The sequence below is a fragment of the Aedes albopictus genome, chromosome 2 (assembly GCF_035046485.1).
Source record: "Aedes albopictus strain Foshan chromosome 2, AalbF5, whole genome shotgun sequence".
NCBI lineage: Eukaryota > Metazoa > Arthropoda > Insecta > Diptera > Culicidae > Aedes > Aedes albopictus.
This window is the reverse complement of record NC_085137.1, coordinates 123,338,520-123,354,302: the sequence shown is the minus strand read 5'-3', so window position 1 is coordinate 123,354,302 and position 15,783 is coordinate 123,338,520. Positions and strand designations below refer to the sequence as shown.

Sequence of the window (15,783 nt, the reverse complement as noted above, 5' to 3'; positions counted from 1 at the left end):
TTCCATAGATTCGTTTACAGTTCCCTTCAGGAGTTCTCCCAGCAATCGTTAGTGTATTGGATTGTAGTTGGAAACTGTTTCTTGTGGACTGATAAACTACAAAATCAAAAATGTCTCAGGAAGCTTCTTTTCAAAATAAACCGTGGATAGTTTCCGAATTAGCTGCATGGATAACTTAAGGAAATTCTCAAGGGATTACTTTCAGAAAGTCCTCCAATTCCTTCAAAAATGTATCCAGAGAACCTTTGTGAAAATCTTGCAGAAATTTATTTAACGCTTCCTTCTGAAATTCCTCTAGAATTTCTCCAAGTAATTGTCTACAAAACTTTTCGTGGGCTTTCCTCTGGAAATACCTCCAACGTTTCCTTCAGTAAATCGGAAATTCAGAATTCCTTCATAAATTTCTTCCTTTTAATTTATTACCTTCACAAATTAAACTCTTTTGAAAAATCTCTAATATTTGCTTTTGAAAATTCTCCATGAATACCTTCAAAACTTTTTCCTTGAGAAACTTCTTCATGGATTCTCTCAGAAAATGTTCTAGTGATCACCTCAGAAATTCCTCCATGATTCATCCAGATAATCTTTTAAGAATCTCTTCAGAAATTTCTCCAAGGATACCATAAGAAAGTTTTCAATTGATTCTTTCGAAAATCCTATCAGGGGTTCGTTCAGAAGGTCTACCAAGGATTTTTCCAGGGATTCCTTCAGATTGTTTTCAGAGATTTTTCCAAGGACGCTTCCAGAAATTCCTCAAGTGGTTTCTTTAGAATTTTTCGAAGGATTTCTTAAGGAAATCCAAGAGCTATTCCTTAACGAATACCTTCTTCAGGGATTCCTTCTGGAATGGAATGCTTCTCTTTGTATCTTCTCAGAATCCTTCGTGAATTTCCTCGGCAGATACCCTCAGGAATTTCTTCTTGGATTCGTGCAGAAATTTCTCCAAAAATATCCTAATAGATATTTTAAGGACATTCCTAGATATTTATACATTTGTTTGTCCACATGTTCCCCCAGGGATTCCTTCAGAAATATGTCAACAAATACTTCCAGGAATTGCTTAAAAATTTTTAAAGGAATTACTTCTTAAATATCTACAGATATTTTTTAACAAATTTCATCAGGGGTTTCCCAACAGATTCTTTTCAAGTATTCTTCCATGGGATTTCTTTAAGAATTCCTCAAGTGATTTCTTAATTCGAACAGAGATTTTTTCCTATATTCCTTCACAAATTCACTAAAAGGTTTATTCAGACATCCATTAAAGAATCCTCCCTAGGGATTTCTTCTGGTGTTTTGTTTTCAGTAATTCTTTCAGAAACATCTCAAGAGAATCCTTGAATCATTGAGAAACTTGTACAGTAATGTTCCGATTATATCACGCCCTCCTCGCGTCAGTCCTTCATTTTTCATTAATTTGCTGTTACATTTAAGAGCAGGTGCTTCCCGTCTTCTTCAAGATGAATGCTGAAGGCTCGTTTTGAGACGTTAAAATATTGAAAATGCGTCTAGATGTTGTACAATACTCAAAAGCAGTTTTGAAAAGGACCGTGATAAAATCGGAACAATACTGTAATTGGAAACCACAAAGCGAAAAGTTCACTATTGTAACTTAGACAAAAATGTGTATTAGAGTCACATCAACGATTAAGGCTGCGATTATCATAGTAGGAGCCGAAGTTTGAATTTTTTTCGGAATTATAAATCAGTTTGAAGTCTAAAAGTCTTCGTTGGGATAATAAGTAGATAGTAGAAGGGCAATATTAATTATACACTAAAAATAGAAAAATAATGTTGACTTGCGCAGCCAAACAATCTAACACTTTATATAAGAAAATGTGATTTAAAGCAAACTTTTACCTAGAACAGCCTGGAACAAAAAAAAATACAAAGTCTAAAGTTTTTATTAAATAAATGTTCATTTTTTTCACTTTTTATGACTTCAACAAGGATTCTTCTACAGATTTCTTCAAGAATCCATTGAAATGTATATGTTAATGTATAGAATATTCTTTCCCATGTACTTACTCCGCGATAACCTCCACAGACACCGCCAGAAATGCCTTCAGGGATGCTTTCAGGATTTATTTTTTTCCGGATTTTTTTTTAGAAAAAAAGCATTTTGTAAGATTTCCTTCCTACAATAATTTCTGCAAAAATTCCTCCAAAGATCTCCTAGCTATCTCTTTAGAATATATCCCACGCATTTCTTTGAAAACCTATCTGGAGATTCCTCCAGTTTTTCTTTCAAAAGTTATTCCAGGAAATTCCTTGGTTCTTCTTCGGGAGTTATTCAAGATATTTTCTGAAAAGATTCATCTTGAAACTAGTCCATGGGTTTCTTCAGAAGTTCTTCCTGGAATTCCAGGGACTTTTAAGGAAACATCCCCAAAAATTGCTACAGAAATTCGGGCACGTAATTTTTCAAACATTTCAGATGAAATTCCTCTATTTCTTGACATTTTTAAGGAATCCAATTTATAATACAATTCTACGAATAACTGCAGAAGGTCCTCAAATTCTTCCAGATTCTTCGAAAAACTATATTTTTTTCAGAAATTCCTCCAGTGGTTCTCAAAGCAATTCCTCCAGGATTTCTTTTCTGCTAAATTTCCTTCAGCAATTACTTCGGAATAAATACTTTAAGGAATGTTGTGCAATCTCCCTATACCTAGAAACTGTATAAGAAATTTTTCTCCGAATTTCTTCGGAAGGTACTATTTCCAGGAGTGCTTTCAAGGATTCCGTCAGGAGCCATTTCTACAGGAATTTCTGCACGCATGTTTTCAGATATTTCTTTAGAAATCCTTCTACGAATTTTTCCAAGAGTTCCTTTAGAAATTTCTTAAGCAATTTTTTACAATTACTTCTATGTTATTCAGTTGTTGTCACAGCCATCTATCTAAGAGCTCTTTCAGAACTAACTTCAGCATTTTATCCAGGAATCGGTCCAGAAATTTTTTAAGTATTTCTTCTATTCATCCCTGAAAGAGTTTCTCATTATTTTGTTGGAGAAACTCTTGGAAGAATTTCTCTGTGGCATTTTTGAAGAAATTTTGAGAGGAATTTCTTAAAAAACTCAATGGAAGAACTTTTGAAGATACCCTTTGTTATGTTTCCTTAAGAAATCCCTAAAAAATCAGAGGAAGTTTCTGGGATTTTGGAATTAATTTGGAAACAAATCTCTAGAGGAATATTTAAAAAAAATCCCGTGGTAGTTCTTGGCGATAAAGGAGGGTAAGGAGATGTCAATTTATGAAATGGTCATTGGTAGAGGAGACTCTCAGCTAATAACTCTGAAACTGCTCATAGAACACTTGTTTAAAAGTAGGTTGTGTCCCAGTTGGGACGTTACAACAAGGAAATAAAAAGAAGAACGGCTTAAAGATTTCAAGATAACGTCAAGTGGGCTTCCCTGGGGACTTTCAAGGCGTTTCAGCGGATTTACAGGCATGTAGGTGAGCTTCATAGGCTTGTCATTTCTCGGATATTTCAAGGCATTAAGGGGCATTCATAGGGGTTTCCGATGGCTTGAGGGAGCTAAACAGATTTCCAGGATGATTTGAGGAGGTTTCAAAGGGGTTTCCGAGGTTTACATGGAGATTTCCCAAGTAACACAACATGTCTTATAGAAATTATTTCGACTCCAATGTGACCAGTTACAAAGTTTTGGTGTGAAGCAATAAAACCGATTTGCAGACTGCTATACGACTGAAAAAGCGCAGAAGGTGGAGCCTGCGCAACATCTTTGTGATGTCATACCCAAGTAACAATTTTAATTTTATCAAAGTTTTTTAGCGATTCAAAAATCTTAAACATAAAACCATTGATGCCGACTTGAAAATGCTCTCGAGTTCTTGTATGCCTCAATAAGCCCACGTTCTGGCTAGTTGGCCCAGTCTTATTAGGGTCTACAGGACTTCGTATGCAAACCGGCTTAGGATTTCGGGTTGTATCATAGTTTTATCAATCTTCTAAATAAAACCATCTTCTGACTTGTCAAATCATTGTTTTGATTATTTTTCACTCTCAATGTTCGATCGTCAGAATAAATTATGCTTGGTTGTTTATCCAGCCATCAATTGGAAAGATGCAGATATGGAATTCAGATTTGTTTTCCTATTTAGTACGTGTCAGGAGACATGCCACGGAAAATTTGTGGTGAATGTGACTGTGATAATGACAAAAACTAAGTGCGCCACACAAACTATGCATAATTTGGAAGTTAAATGCATTTAATTTACTCGGTGGAATTGGGTGCAAAAAAGGTTTTTTCAACACAGCGGAGTTTAAAAGACATTATGTAATTTTTCTGACAAAATAAAATGACGGAAACGTGTTGTATGGTTTAATTTGATCTTAAGCTGTACGTGAAATCATAAAATTGAGTAATATTTTTTTCTGTATTTACATGAATTATCTCGGCTAGGCGACATATTTTTCTGATAAAACTCTGTGTTCCTGATGATTCCTCCAATAGGGCTAACCCTCCTGAGGTAGTCATAACTGAGCTCATGATAGAACTAGCGGTTTTATCACAGCATTTTTTTTGGTTTATGTTACGGCCACGAAATCTTTTGATGGTTTTATGCATTGCCTCACAGTTTTGTGCATTTGTTTACAAAAAAAATCTCTCCGTCAACAAGCGCAAATGCAAGTTTTATTGAAATGGTATATTATAAGTGATAAAACCAATTCATGTCTACTTGCAAGTCTTTAACTGAAGATGTTTATAGCAGAAGTTCTATGATAGTTTTATGGAACGCCAAAGGTTCAAAGTAAAAAACTACCACATAAAACTAATTTAGAACAACTAGCTTTTTGACATGCTCGTATAAAACCAGGATAAAACATGAATAAACCTTCAAGGCATGCTGATTGTTACTTGGGTATTCATGTTCTATATGAATCTGAGCATACTTGATTATGTATCTTAGTATGTTTTCCATTATATATTTTCAACAAATTCTAGAAAACAGTGCCTTGACAATCAAGATGTTTTATTGCTGTAAATAATTAAGTTTTAAAATGTCAATGATAAAAATCGACAACTGCGAAAATCGGCATGCATCAATGATTCTACCAAGCCACTTTAACGCCTATTTGCCTTACTGTGGTCATAAATTTTAATGCCAATCATTTTTTACGGTGAAATAGACTATTGTATCTCGATAAAATTAATGCGCCTTATAAATCAGTATTTTTGAAGAATTTTGCATCAAAATAAATATATAGTATTCATCATATTTTTACACAAAAACTCAAACATGCTTTATTTTTCTCAAGAATTTGTCAAGTTTATACATACATATAACAAATTATTGAAACATAATAGAATATATGATAAATATTTAATAATTTAGAAATAAAATAAAATGGCACTCTGTGACATGGCATGATACATGTTTTGGGATATGATTCAAAATTGGTTTGATATTGTTTTTGTGGATAATTTTGTTGTGGTTGTTGTTGGTTCTCATGTTTGATTTGGGGAACGCCCATAAATTACGTCACGCTTTGAGGGTGGGGGGGGAGTTCAGCAAAGTGTGACGACCCATACAAAAATTTCCGAGGTCCAATACAAAAAGTGTGACATAGGGGGGAGGGGGGTTGAAAATGGTCGATTTTTGCGTGACGTAATTTATGGACGTTCCCTTGGTATTTGAACGGTTTGATATCTGTCACGATTTGGAAAGACAACAAATATCAAGTATCAAAAAATTATCACAGTTTATACACTGAAGCGGCTCAAAGAGCATTTTGCTCCGTAAAATCGGCCCTAATAGATAATCATATATTTTGTGGTAAAATATATTCCTGTCATTTTTTTATGAAGGTATTCATAACTAAGATTCTGTTAGGAGTATATTTTTTACGAAGGTAATAAAAATCGATTCTACATTTCTATGATCGGTAGTGTAGCATGTCCCTGTTCAAAAAAAATGAATGAGGTTTATGTTACACATGTTTTCTATCATACTGCAGAAAACCCAAATTTGACTAATTATAAACATACGAAACATACTATGTTTTGTCTAAACATGATTGAAAACAAGTCTTGAACAAGAAACTGCAAATGCTACTCTAATATGACATATAGAACATACTGAGCATGTATGGTAACCAACAAAGTGTACAAAATATATTCTTTAATAGGACTTCTAAATAGAATATCACTGTGCATAAGTTTCAGGTATCATGAAAACGACTTATCCATGACATAATATGTTTCGAGAAACTTCATAACAACTGCTGTAGGACAAAGTAAATATTTTGCTATTTCGGATTATGTTTTCGGTGTTACTTGGGTTTGGAAATGTATCTAGGAGTTTCAGGGGTTTCAGAGAAGTTTTTAGAGCGCTTCACAGGCATTCAGAAACACTCCGAAGCATTTCAAATCGTTTCGAAGCGTTTCATGGCGTTTCAGAGGGGTTTCAGAGAGGTTCCAGGAGGCTTCACAGGCTGTCCTGTGGGCTTGAGGGGGTATCAGGGAGCTTTACAAGACCATCAATACATTCAAAGTCTTTGTTTCAGGCGTGATTTCAGAGGCGTTTAAAAGCATTTGCTTGAGTGATGACGTTTCAAGATGTAATGACCTTTTCATCACTTGATGATCATAGCTACCTGAGGCTGTGTGGATATGATCCCCAATCATCAAATTCTTAAAGATAACTAATTACGTTTGTAGATTCGATTCATTTTGTTCAATGGGAATTTTCAGGGATCGTCAAACAGGTATTGAACCTACTGTTTAGTGGAAACTAGGTTCCAACTTACCTTTGCCAATGACTGTATATTTATTCTAAAAGTTCATCAAATATTTACAAACACCTTCGAAGACATAACTTCAGTCCAATAAAAGTGTGGTGTGGAAAATGGTTATGTGTTGATGCAAAAGTAAATTATTCACAAAATCCAATTCTGAACAGAATCTCATTGAAATTGAAAAATATCTAGTCAAAAATGGCATTTTTTATTTTTTTGGGCTGAAAATGTTCTGTACTGAAAATTGATTGAATAGATGTTGCCGATTTGTTGAAGCGCTCAATTCTTTTGGAATCCAAATTTATTGATAATGTTCGTGAATTTTATGCTACTGGAAGTTTAGTCAGCATTTGCCGTTGACGTTTTTGAATTCTAGCAACTGAACTGTTAAAAGAGTATCTACATCGAGAGAACCAAAGAACGACCCAAGACGCAAGAACAAACCAGACGGCAGGATAAGACCCCGTCCTTTTTTGTAGCACTGGTACTGGGTCTTTATGTAATAAATCAACTTTTGCTCTCCTGCCGCGGTGCTGCTACCACTACTGACTGCTGCTGCTGCTGTTGTTGCCCTGATAGTAATGAGACCATTAAGTAAATACAAATAATTTATATCGGCGAGAAGCGCAAAAAGATGGACTGGGACGAACCAGTATAAATCAGGTGGTTGCATTGTGCCACGACGATCATCGCGTGGCTTAGAGCGCGCGCGGTACGATGAGTAAGTGTTGAACTGGTTCGAATTGTTGCTGTCGGTGATGGGCTTGCGCAATGCTTTATCCAGATATTGTAGTGCAGTGCAATAATGCATGCAGAACTCGGGTCGGGATAAACTGGATCCGGAGCAGCAATCGTGTAATGCATGCCAAGGGCGATAATTCATGTTCTTGATTATGCATTCTGATCTGATTCTCTACTCTTAGGAGGAGTTCGTGAAGCAACATGGGTGTTTACCTAATGGGTAGAATGCAACGATAAGGCGATCTTTGCATAAACATGTTAAGGTCAAAGGACCATGCTCCTGCAGTGAAATCGAAGTTTATGCTGGCGTTGTTGAAACCCGACTTGGGTTTAAAGGGTTATCCTTTGCTATTCTTTGTCTTTTCCTTACTATTACAAACGAATTGATGCAAAAGTGCCTACTAACTTACCCTTTGTGCAATGTAAATGTTATGGCATGCATAAAGGCGCATCATGCAGTATGACTTAGCATTATGGTTGTGACGATTGTTTTGAAGAGTTGAAGTAGTTTCTCTATATGCAAGTAAAATACTTCAGCACCACTTGACCAAACCATACAATCAATCATTTTAAAATTTTAATTCCATTTCCCAAATCATCTTCAATCCTGAGCTCCCTACGCTTTTAAAGCTACCAACCGATAAACAATCAGCCATGATTAGCGAAACCAGCCTCCTACCGCGCGTCAGCAAGTAATCAGCAAGGTGTCATGACCATGGGTCATCCAGCAAAAACAAAAAATCATCTTCTGAGAAACTGCTCCGCCTCTTCTTCCTTCGCACGGCATTATCCCAGTGTCGATCACTCACGCAACATCCTCACGTCGCGTCGTCGCTTATTCCTCCGCGCTGTACCCGCCCAATCAGATGAAGATCACCTCCAACGATGTTCGTTCTATTGACCCCTAAAACCGATTTTCGCTTCCTCATCACTCCTATACGTTGTTTAGGGTATGTGTTCTTTGGTTGTTTTGCTAAGCAAAGCTCGCACCTCCTCTAATTCGTGCGTTGCTGATGCAAGATAAGCAAATGAAAGCGAAATCAATGAACCTAGTAGTCCAACAAAGCTTGCGCAAGGGTGCCTTGTTGAACACATCTAATTTATTTTTTGTTCTATCTGACTCGAGCTCATTTGTCAGCATGGGCCTGACTAATTATGTATACAGTAAAATTCTCTAGTGGCAGTGCTGAAAGATCTGCTAGGATGGAAGGGAAATTTGCTCAAATTATTCTCGATTGACTACGTTGCGGTTCTGTGATAGTTGATAGCTGGGAGAAGCGGGGGAAGTTAACTGCAAAAGCAGTAGTAATGCAAGCTCTTCGTAGAAAAGCAGAAAATTGAAGAATAAACAGCTTTTTACTATCATAATGGTGAACCTGTTTTTTTTTTTAATTCTTAATCACTTTACCTATTTTACAGCTCTTTTTTCTATCAGGATTTTTTCCAGGGATTTATCAGGAAATTCTTCCAGGAATTTCTTCTCTAGAAATTCCTTCAAGGATCCCTCTAGAGATTTCGTCAGGATTTTTTACAGATTCCTCCAGAAATTACACCAGGAATTCCTTTAAAGAGTCCTCTAAGGATTCTTCCGGAGATTCCTCCAGTATTTCCTCCAGAATTCCTTCTGGAATTTCTTCAGTAATTACTCTGGCAATTTTTCTAGGAATTTCCTCCGAAATTCCTCCTGGAATTCCTCAATTAATTTCCCCGGGAATTCCTCTAGGAAATTCTCTAGGAATTTCTGAAGAAGTTTCTCCAGGGATTCCTTCCAGAATTCCTTTAGAGATTCCACGAAATTTCCCCAAAAATTCCTCCAAGCATTTCTCCTGAAATTTCTCCTATGATTCCGTCAGGTATTTGTCCAGAAGTTCATCCAGGCATTCCTCCTGGGGTTTCTACAGAAATTGCTTCAAGAATTTCCGCAGGGATTCTTGCAAGAATTTCTCTAAAAAAATCTCTAAGGATCTCTGTAGGATTCCTCGAGAGGTTTCTTCAGAATTGCCCCAGGAATTGAATCCAGAAATTGATCCAGGCATTCCTCCAGGAATTCCTTCAGTTATTACTATCGCAATTTCTCCAGGAAATTCTCCAGGGGTTCCTTCAGATATTCCCCTAGAAATTCCTCCCGCAGTATATCCATGAACTATTCCAAAAATTCCTCCAGGGATTCCTGCATGAATTTCTTCTGACATTCCTCTAAGAATTCTTTCAAGGATTTCTTTAGGAATCCTCCAGGAAATCCCCCAGAAATTTCTACCGGAATTTATCAAAGAATTATTTTAGGTGTTCCTCCAGGATTTTATCCAGACATTTCTCCAAGGACTGCTCCAGGAATTCCACCAATTAATTCTTCAGGAATTACCCCAGGTATTTCTCCAGGAGTTCCTCCAGTAATTCCTCCAGAAATTTCACCAAGAATTCCTCCTGGAATTCCTCCAGAAATCCCTTTGGGAATTCCACTAGTGATTTCTCCAGGGATTCTTCCAGAATTCCTATAAAGATTTGTCCAGGAATTCATTCCAGAGTTCTTCCAGGAATTGTTTCACGGAACTTTCCCAAGAATTCCTCTAGGGATTTCTCCATGAATTCTTCCTGGGTTTCCGATAGGAATTTGTCCAAAAGTTCCTCCAGGAATTCCTCCAGAAATTACTGCAGGGATTCCTCCAGGGATTTTTCCAAGAATTCCCCTTGGGATTGTCCCAAGAATTTCTCTATAAATCTCTTAAGAATAGAATGAGGAAAGAGGAAAGTAATTTCTCCAGGAAATCCTCCAGGGGTTCCTTCAGAAATTCACCCAGAAATTTCTTCCGGAATCTATTCAGTAATTATTCCAAGTATTCCTCCTGGATTTCATCCCGGCATTTCTCTAGGGCCATATGCACCAGGACTGAAAGTAAAGTAAGTAAGTATTTCTCTAGGGACTCCTCCAGGAATTCTACCAAGAATTCCTCCGGGAATTAACCCAGGTATTTCTTCAAGGATTCCTCCAGGAATTGATCCATGAATTCCTTCAGAAATTACTTCCGTAACTTCTCAAGGAATTTAACCAGAAAATCCTCCAAGGGTTCCTCTAGCAATTCCTCCAGGAATCTCTCCAAGAATTCCTCTAGGGATTTATCCAGGAATTCCTCCTGAGTATCCGCTAAGAATCTGTCCAGAAGTTCTTCCAAGAATTCCTCAAAAGGTTTCTCCATAAAATTCTCCAGGGAGCCCTCCTAGAATTCCTTTAGGGAATCTTCCGGGAATTCATCCAGGGATTTTTCAGGATTTCTTCTTAAGCTTTGTTTGAATAATTTCTCCAGGAATTTCTCCAGGAATTTCTCCAGAAGTTTCTCCAGAAATTTCTCCAGAAATTTCTCCAGGAACTTCTCCAAGAAGTCCTCCACGAATTTCTCTTAGAATTCTTACGGGGATTCCTCAAGACATTTTTGCAGGAATTCCTCCAGGTCATTTCTCTAGGAGCTCATCTAGGGATTGCTCTAATTATTCATTCAGCAATTCCTCCAGAAATTTCTCCAGTGTTTCCGCCAGAAATTTGTCCAAAAGATTCTCCAGGATTTCCTTCAGAGATTCCTCTAGGAATTGCTTCAGGAATTTCCCCAGGAATTCCTCCTGTGGTTTCTCCAAGAATTCCGCTAAGGATTCGTCCAGAAATACCTCCAAGGATTCATCCAGAATTTTTTCTTAGAATTCCTATAACGATTCCTGATGCAGTTTCTCCAAAAAAAATCCAGGAATTTCTCCCATATTTGCTCTTAGGATTCCTCCAGGAATTCTTACAGAGTTTACTCCAGACATTCCTGCCATGCCTGCAGGAATGCCTGTAGAGATTTATCCAGGAATTCCGTTAGGGATTCCTTCAGAAATTCCTCTCGGGATCTTTTCAAAAATATATCCAGGGTTTCGTTAAGAAATTTTAGTAACCCGTCCATCAACTTTTCTAGGGATTAACTTAAGACTTTTTTCCAGGATTACCTGAGATTTTTTTTAAATACTTGAAGGATTTAAAAAAAACGTGGTTGAATCGCTCACTAGTGGAGCAGTTTTCACATCGAGGACTTTAAAACAATCGTCGCAGTCATTCATTTTCGGTCGAAAAACAGGCACTGAGACTGATAGTTGGCAGCTCTGATCAAAACACTTTTCAATTAGACCTCCGGTAACTGCACACAGTTCCAATTATAAATGGTTCAAACGTCATCTAGGAATCTAGGAAGGCCCTGAAAGTTTCTAAAGAATTTAAGGGTGTTCAGGGCAGTTTCATGGTGCTTGTAGGCTACTGGGGGCTTCGAAGAGGCTTCAAGGGAGGTATCAGAAAGTTTTCAGAGTGCATCAAAGCATTTTAGAGGCGTTTCACGTGGTTTTAGGATATTTTTTTTCCTCCCCTGTTGGGGAAATTAAGCCACTGCGTCCAATAGGCTGAACTTTTGTGGCATGTCCCGTTTTGATATTCGCATCTAGCCAGCTAATTACCATGTGTCAAGTAATCAACTACTGCCACGACGCGTCGTCTCCCAGTCAGGTGCAATGGAATTGATAAACTCCAAGACCTTCCCAGGTTTTGCAGACCAGATCTCACTGGGTTGCAAGCAACCACTATTTAGAAATCTTTGCCTGCGCGTGTATAAAGCACCACAACTGCAAAGCAGATGTTCCGAGGTTTCACGTTCCGTATTACAGAAACGACAGATATCACTCTGAATATGGCCAATATTTTTCAAGTGATACCTGCTCGGGCAGTGTCCAGTTACTAGGCCAGTGTATGTACATAGAGCTCTCTTGTTGAGCTCTAAGAGCTTTTTGGTTTTATAAGCATTTGGTGTTATAAATCGTTTTGACTGATTGCAATTTTTGACGTCCATCCAATTGGATATCACCCTCTGCTCAGCCCAGCGTTTCAGGTCCATTTTAATTGTACAGTTTGATATACCACAGAATGGTTCTGGGCCAGCAAACTGTAAATTGGAACCACTTTTAGCAAGCTCGTCTGCCATTTCATTTCCTTCAATGCCACAGTGACCTGGAACCCAGTATAAGTTTACTGAATTCTCTTGGCACAGCCTGCGCAGTGAAAGAATGCATTCCCAGACAAGCTTTGAAGTACATTTGTAAGCGCACAATGCTTTTAGTGCAGCTTGACTATCTGGTTTTAGGATATTCAGCGGTCTATCATGTGTGTTTGAAGGACTTATAGAAAAATTTATAAGGGTTTCAGAGCATTTTTGATAGGGCTTCCATGACTCATTCAACCCCGTTTCAAACCTTCTCAAACTCTATTGAAATGCTGCTAACACCCTCCTGGAACCTGAGATACAAGATACACAGATATTCCTGTAGTATACAGATTTTTAACCTTCTATACAAAAAAGTTCATCACAGATAAAAATAATGAGATTTACACGTCATGTAAACCTCATCTTAGTCATGTAAACTTGGTGTTATGATGGTTTACATGATATATCATGTAAATTTGTGTTATATGTCATGTAAATACTCAGAGTCGTGCTGAATTACATGACATATAATGGAAGTTTACATGATATTTCATGACTTTTAAATGATATGTCATGTAAACTTCTGTGATATCCCACGCTCCAATCATGTGCATCATATGTCACAGAATTTTACACTCTTTTTTCGAAAAAAAAAATACTATAGATTTTCAACTTCTCCAGATATGTAATTGAAAGTATTTTATAATTAAAGCGAAATTTGGTGTGTTGTAAAGAGAACTTCATAGACTGCTGCTTAAAAATTAGAGGAATTTTTATGAATGCACTCAGTTAGCATGTATATTTGATTATCGTATTTTCAGAGACCCCTCAGAGAAAATTAGTGAATCCTTTGACCAATTGGCGTAAAAGTTGTGCCAAAGAAAAAAGGATTGAAAAACATTCGGAACCATTAAGAGGTATCTAATACCATTTTAGTAATAGTTATTGAAGTCTAGTACTTTCGATATCTTCTATACCCTTAAATATGGCGATACAGAAAAAAAAACTATATTTGCAGTGCAGTGATCTGTTGGTGAAATAATCAGGTATCTTTGCTTGCAACCCTTTGAAGCCTTGCAATGAAAAATCCCTAAAACCCTATGAAGCCTTCCACTCTTCCAACCCCTTTGAAACCATTCGTTCGAATACATGAGTATCAATATGAAAATAAATCAAACAAATTATGGCAGCCAAGCTGATTGAAGTGAATAGTTTAGGTTATGGTTGTGTTCAATGAATCGATCGTGGATGCAGAATGAAAGTGTTACAAGAAATAATTTACTCAACAAACTGAAAATAAAAAAGTTACTCTCAACAATGCAAGAGTGCAAGAGGCAAATCACCCTCTTTGGCCTCCACTATGTGAATACATGTATTAAGTTGGAACCTAAAATGTCGTGCATAAACTTGCTAAGTTTTCAATCCAGATTTAGACTTCTCCCACCACAAGTAATCTTCCCACAGTGCTGCAACTCAAACAAACAATCAGAAACAATTTGAACCTCGAAGCTTTCAGCGCATCTTCGCAAAATTGCGATCACTCCTCCCGCAGCACCCGTACGGGGAACAGCTCATCCGCATTTTTAATGCATCATAATTGCCCCTCCCTCTCGTGTGAAGAACAGCTAAAACCAATCCCGATCGCAACCCATCAATAGTGGCGAATCGCGGATCATGATCAGCAGCAGTGCATTAAACTCTACCCTTCTTGTGTTGGCAGTGTGCGGCAAGCGTATGTTCCCGGAGCCTCGGATCGTCGGCGGCACCAAGGCAGCCTTTGGGCGGTGGCCGTGGCAAATTTCGCTGCGTCAGTGGCGAACCTCAACCTACCTGCACAAGTGCGGCGCTGCCCTGCTGAACGAGAACTGGGCCATTACGGCGGCTCACTGCGTGGATAAGTAAGACCTTCGCCAACCTACCTCAAAACGATTTTGATGTGAATCCATTTTTCTTGGCTTTTCTCTTAGTGTTCCACCATCTGATCTGCTGCTGCGGTTGGGCGAGTACGATTTGGCACTGGAGGAGGAACCCTACGGCTACCAGGAACGGCGGGTGCAGATTGTGGCGTCCCACCCGCAGTTCGACCCGAGGACGTTCGAGTACGACTTGGCCCTGCTGAGGTAATCTTCCGCTGTGTGTTCCAAAGGATCATCCATTATTGTTTAACCTTTGTTCTGGAAGTTAATCGAACATATAATGGGTGAAATTATTTTTAGGTTTTACGAACCAGTGGTATTCCAGCCGAACATCATTCCGGTTTGTGTGCCTGACGGTGACGAGAACTTCATCGGGCGGACGGCCTTCGTCACCGGATGGGGTCGACTCTATGAAGGTATGTGTTACTCATAATACTTTCTTTACATTTAGAATTTATTGGTTAATCAACAGAGCACCGTGCGAAAGCATTACCTATATTTATTTGGTCAACGTCACATTCGTGATAACACACTTTTAACATAAATATCAGTGAATCAAAATTCAACCATCGTGCAACAATAACAACAATGTCGCAGCCTGAATTTGTTGCGACATTCTACCCAATGCGACATAGGTTTGTCCCAACTTGAACAGAATAGGACAAAGATCGTGCACCACGAGTTTAAAGATTTTAAAGCCTTGCATTGTGATTTTCGAGTGATAACTTCGAGTCGGTAAACACTGCGACGCTGCTAAAGATGTATCATCAAAAAGTTTCGATTTTGGATTAGTAATAATTGATTAATCACGAGTTGAAAAGTATGCAACAAATTCAGCTTCCGTTTTGTCTGCAATAAAAAATTTCGAGATCATGTCATTATCTGTTACCAGTTGGGATAAAGAGTAATCGCCGCGTCTCCTTTGTCTCTTGTTTTGTGCCTCTTTTGTCTGACAATTCTCTTCACTGATAAATATTCAACTGCATCGTCGATTACTTGCCAGATCACGTGCTCCCTAGTCCATTGAACTTTCTTGATATGGCAACCAAATTAGTGGCGAACACAAACTTTGCAGGGTTGTTGTCCGGCATTCTTGCAACATGCCCTGCCCACCGTATCCTTCCGGCTTTGGTCATCTTCTGGGTGCTGGGTTCGCCGTAAAGTGGAGCGAGCTCGTGGTTCTCCGCCGCACAACATTCTCCTGCACACCGCCGAAGATTGTCCATTAGCCTGGTACACCGTTTATATGGGAAAATATAAAAAAATGGAAAAACTCCAACTCCTGTATACTTTTTGGGTTCCATTTTGGTCACATATCAACTGTGCAAAATTTTAGATCGATCGAAGAAACTATATTTTAGCGCCCG

At 38.1% G+C, this 15,783-nt stretch overlaps 1 protein-coding gene across 1 annotated transcript in view; it reads left to right on the top strand.

Annotated features, from left to right (window-relative positions):
* Positions 1-15,783, top strand: part of LOC115255253 (mucin-2) — a 240,229-nt gene that overhangs the window by 205,255 nt on the left and 19,191 nt on the right. Inside the window, exons 8-10 of the mRNA XM_029853199.2 lie at positions 14,221-14,398; positions 14,468-14,620; positions 14,717-14,832. Coding sequence (XP_029709059.1) covers positions 14,221-14,398; positions 14,468-14,620; positions 14,717-14,832 — 447 coding nt within the window. The remainder of the gene's footprint in view (positions 1-14,220; positions 14,399-14,467; positions 14,621-14,716; positions 14,833-15,783) is intronic.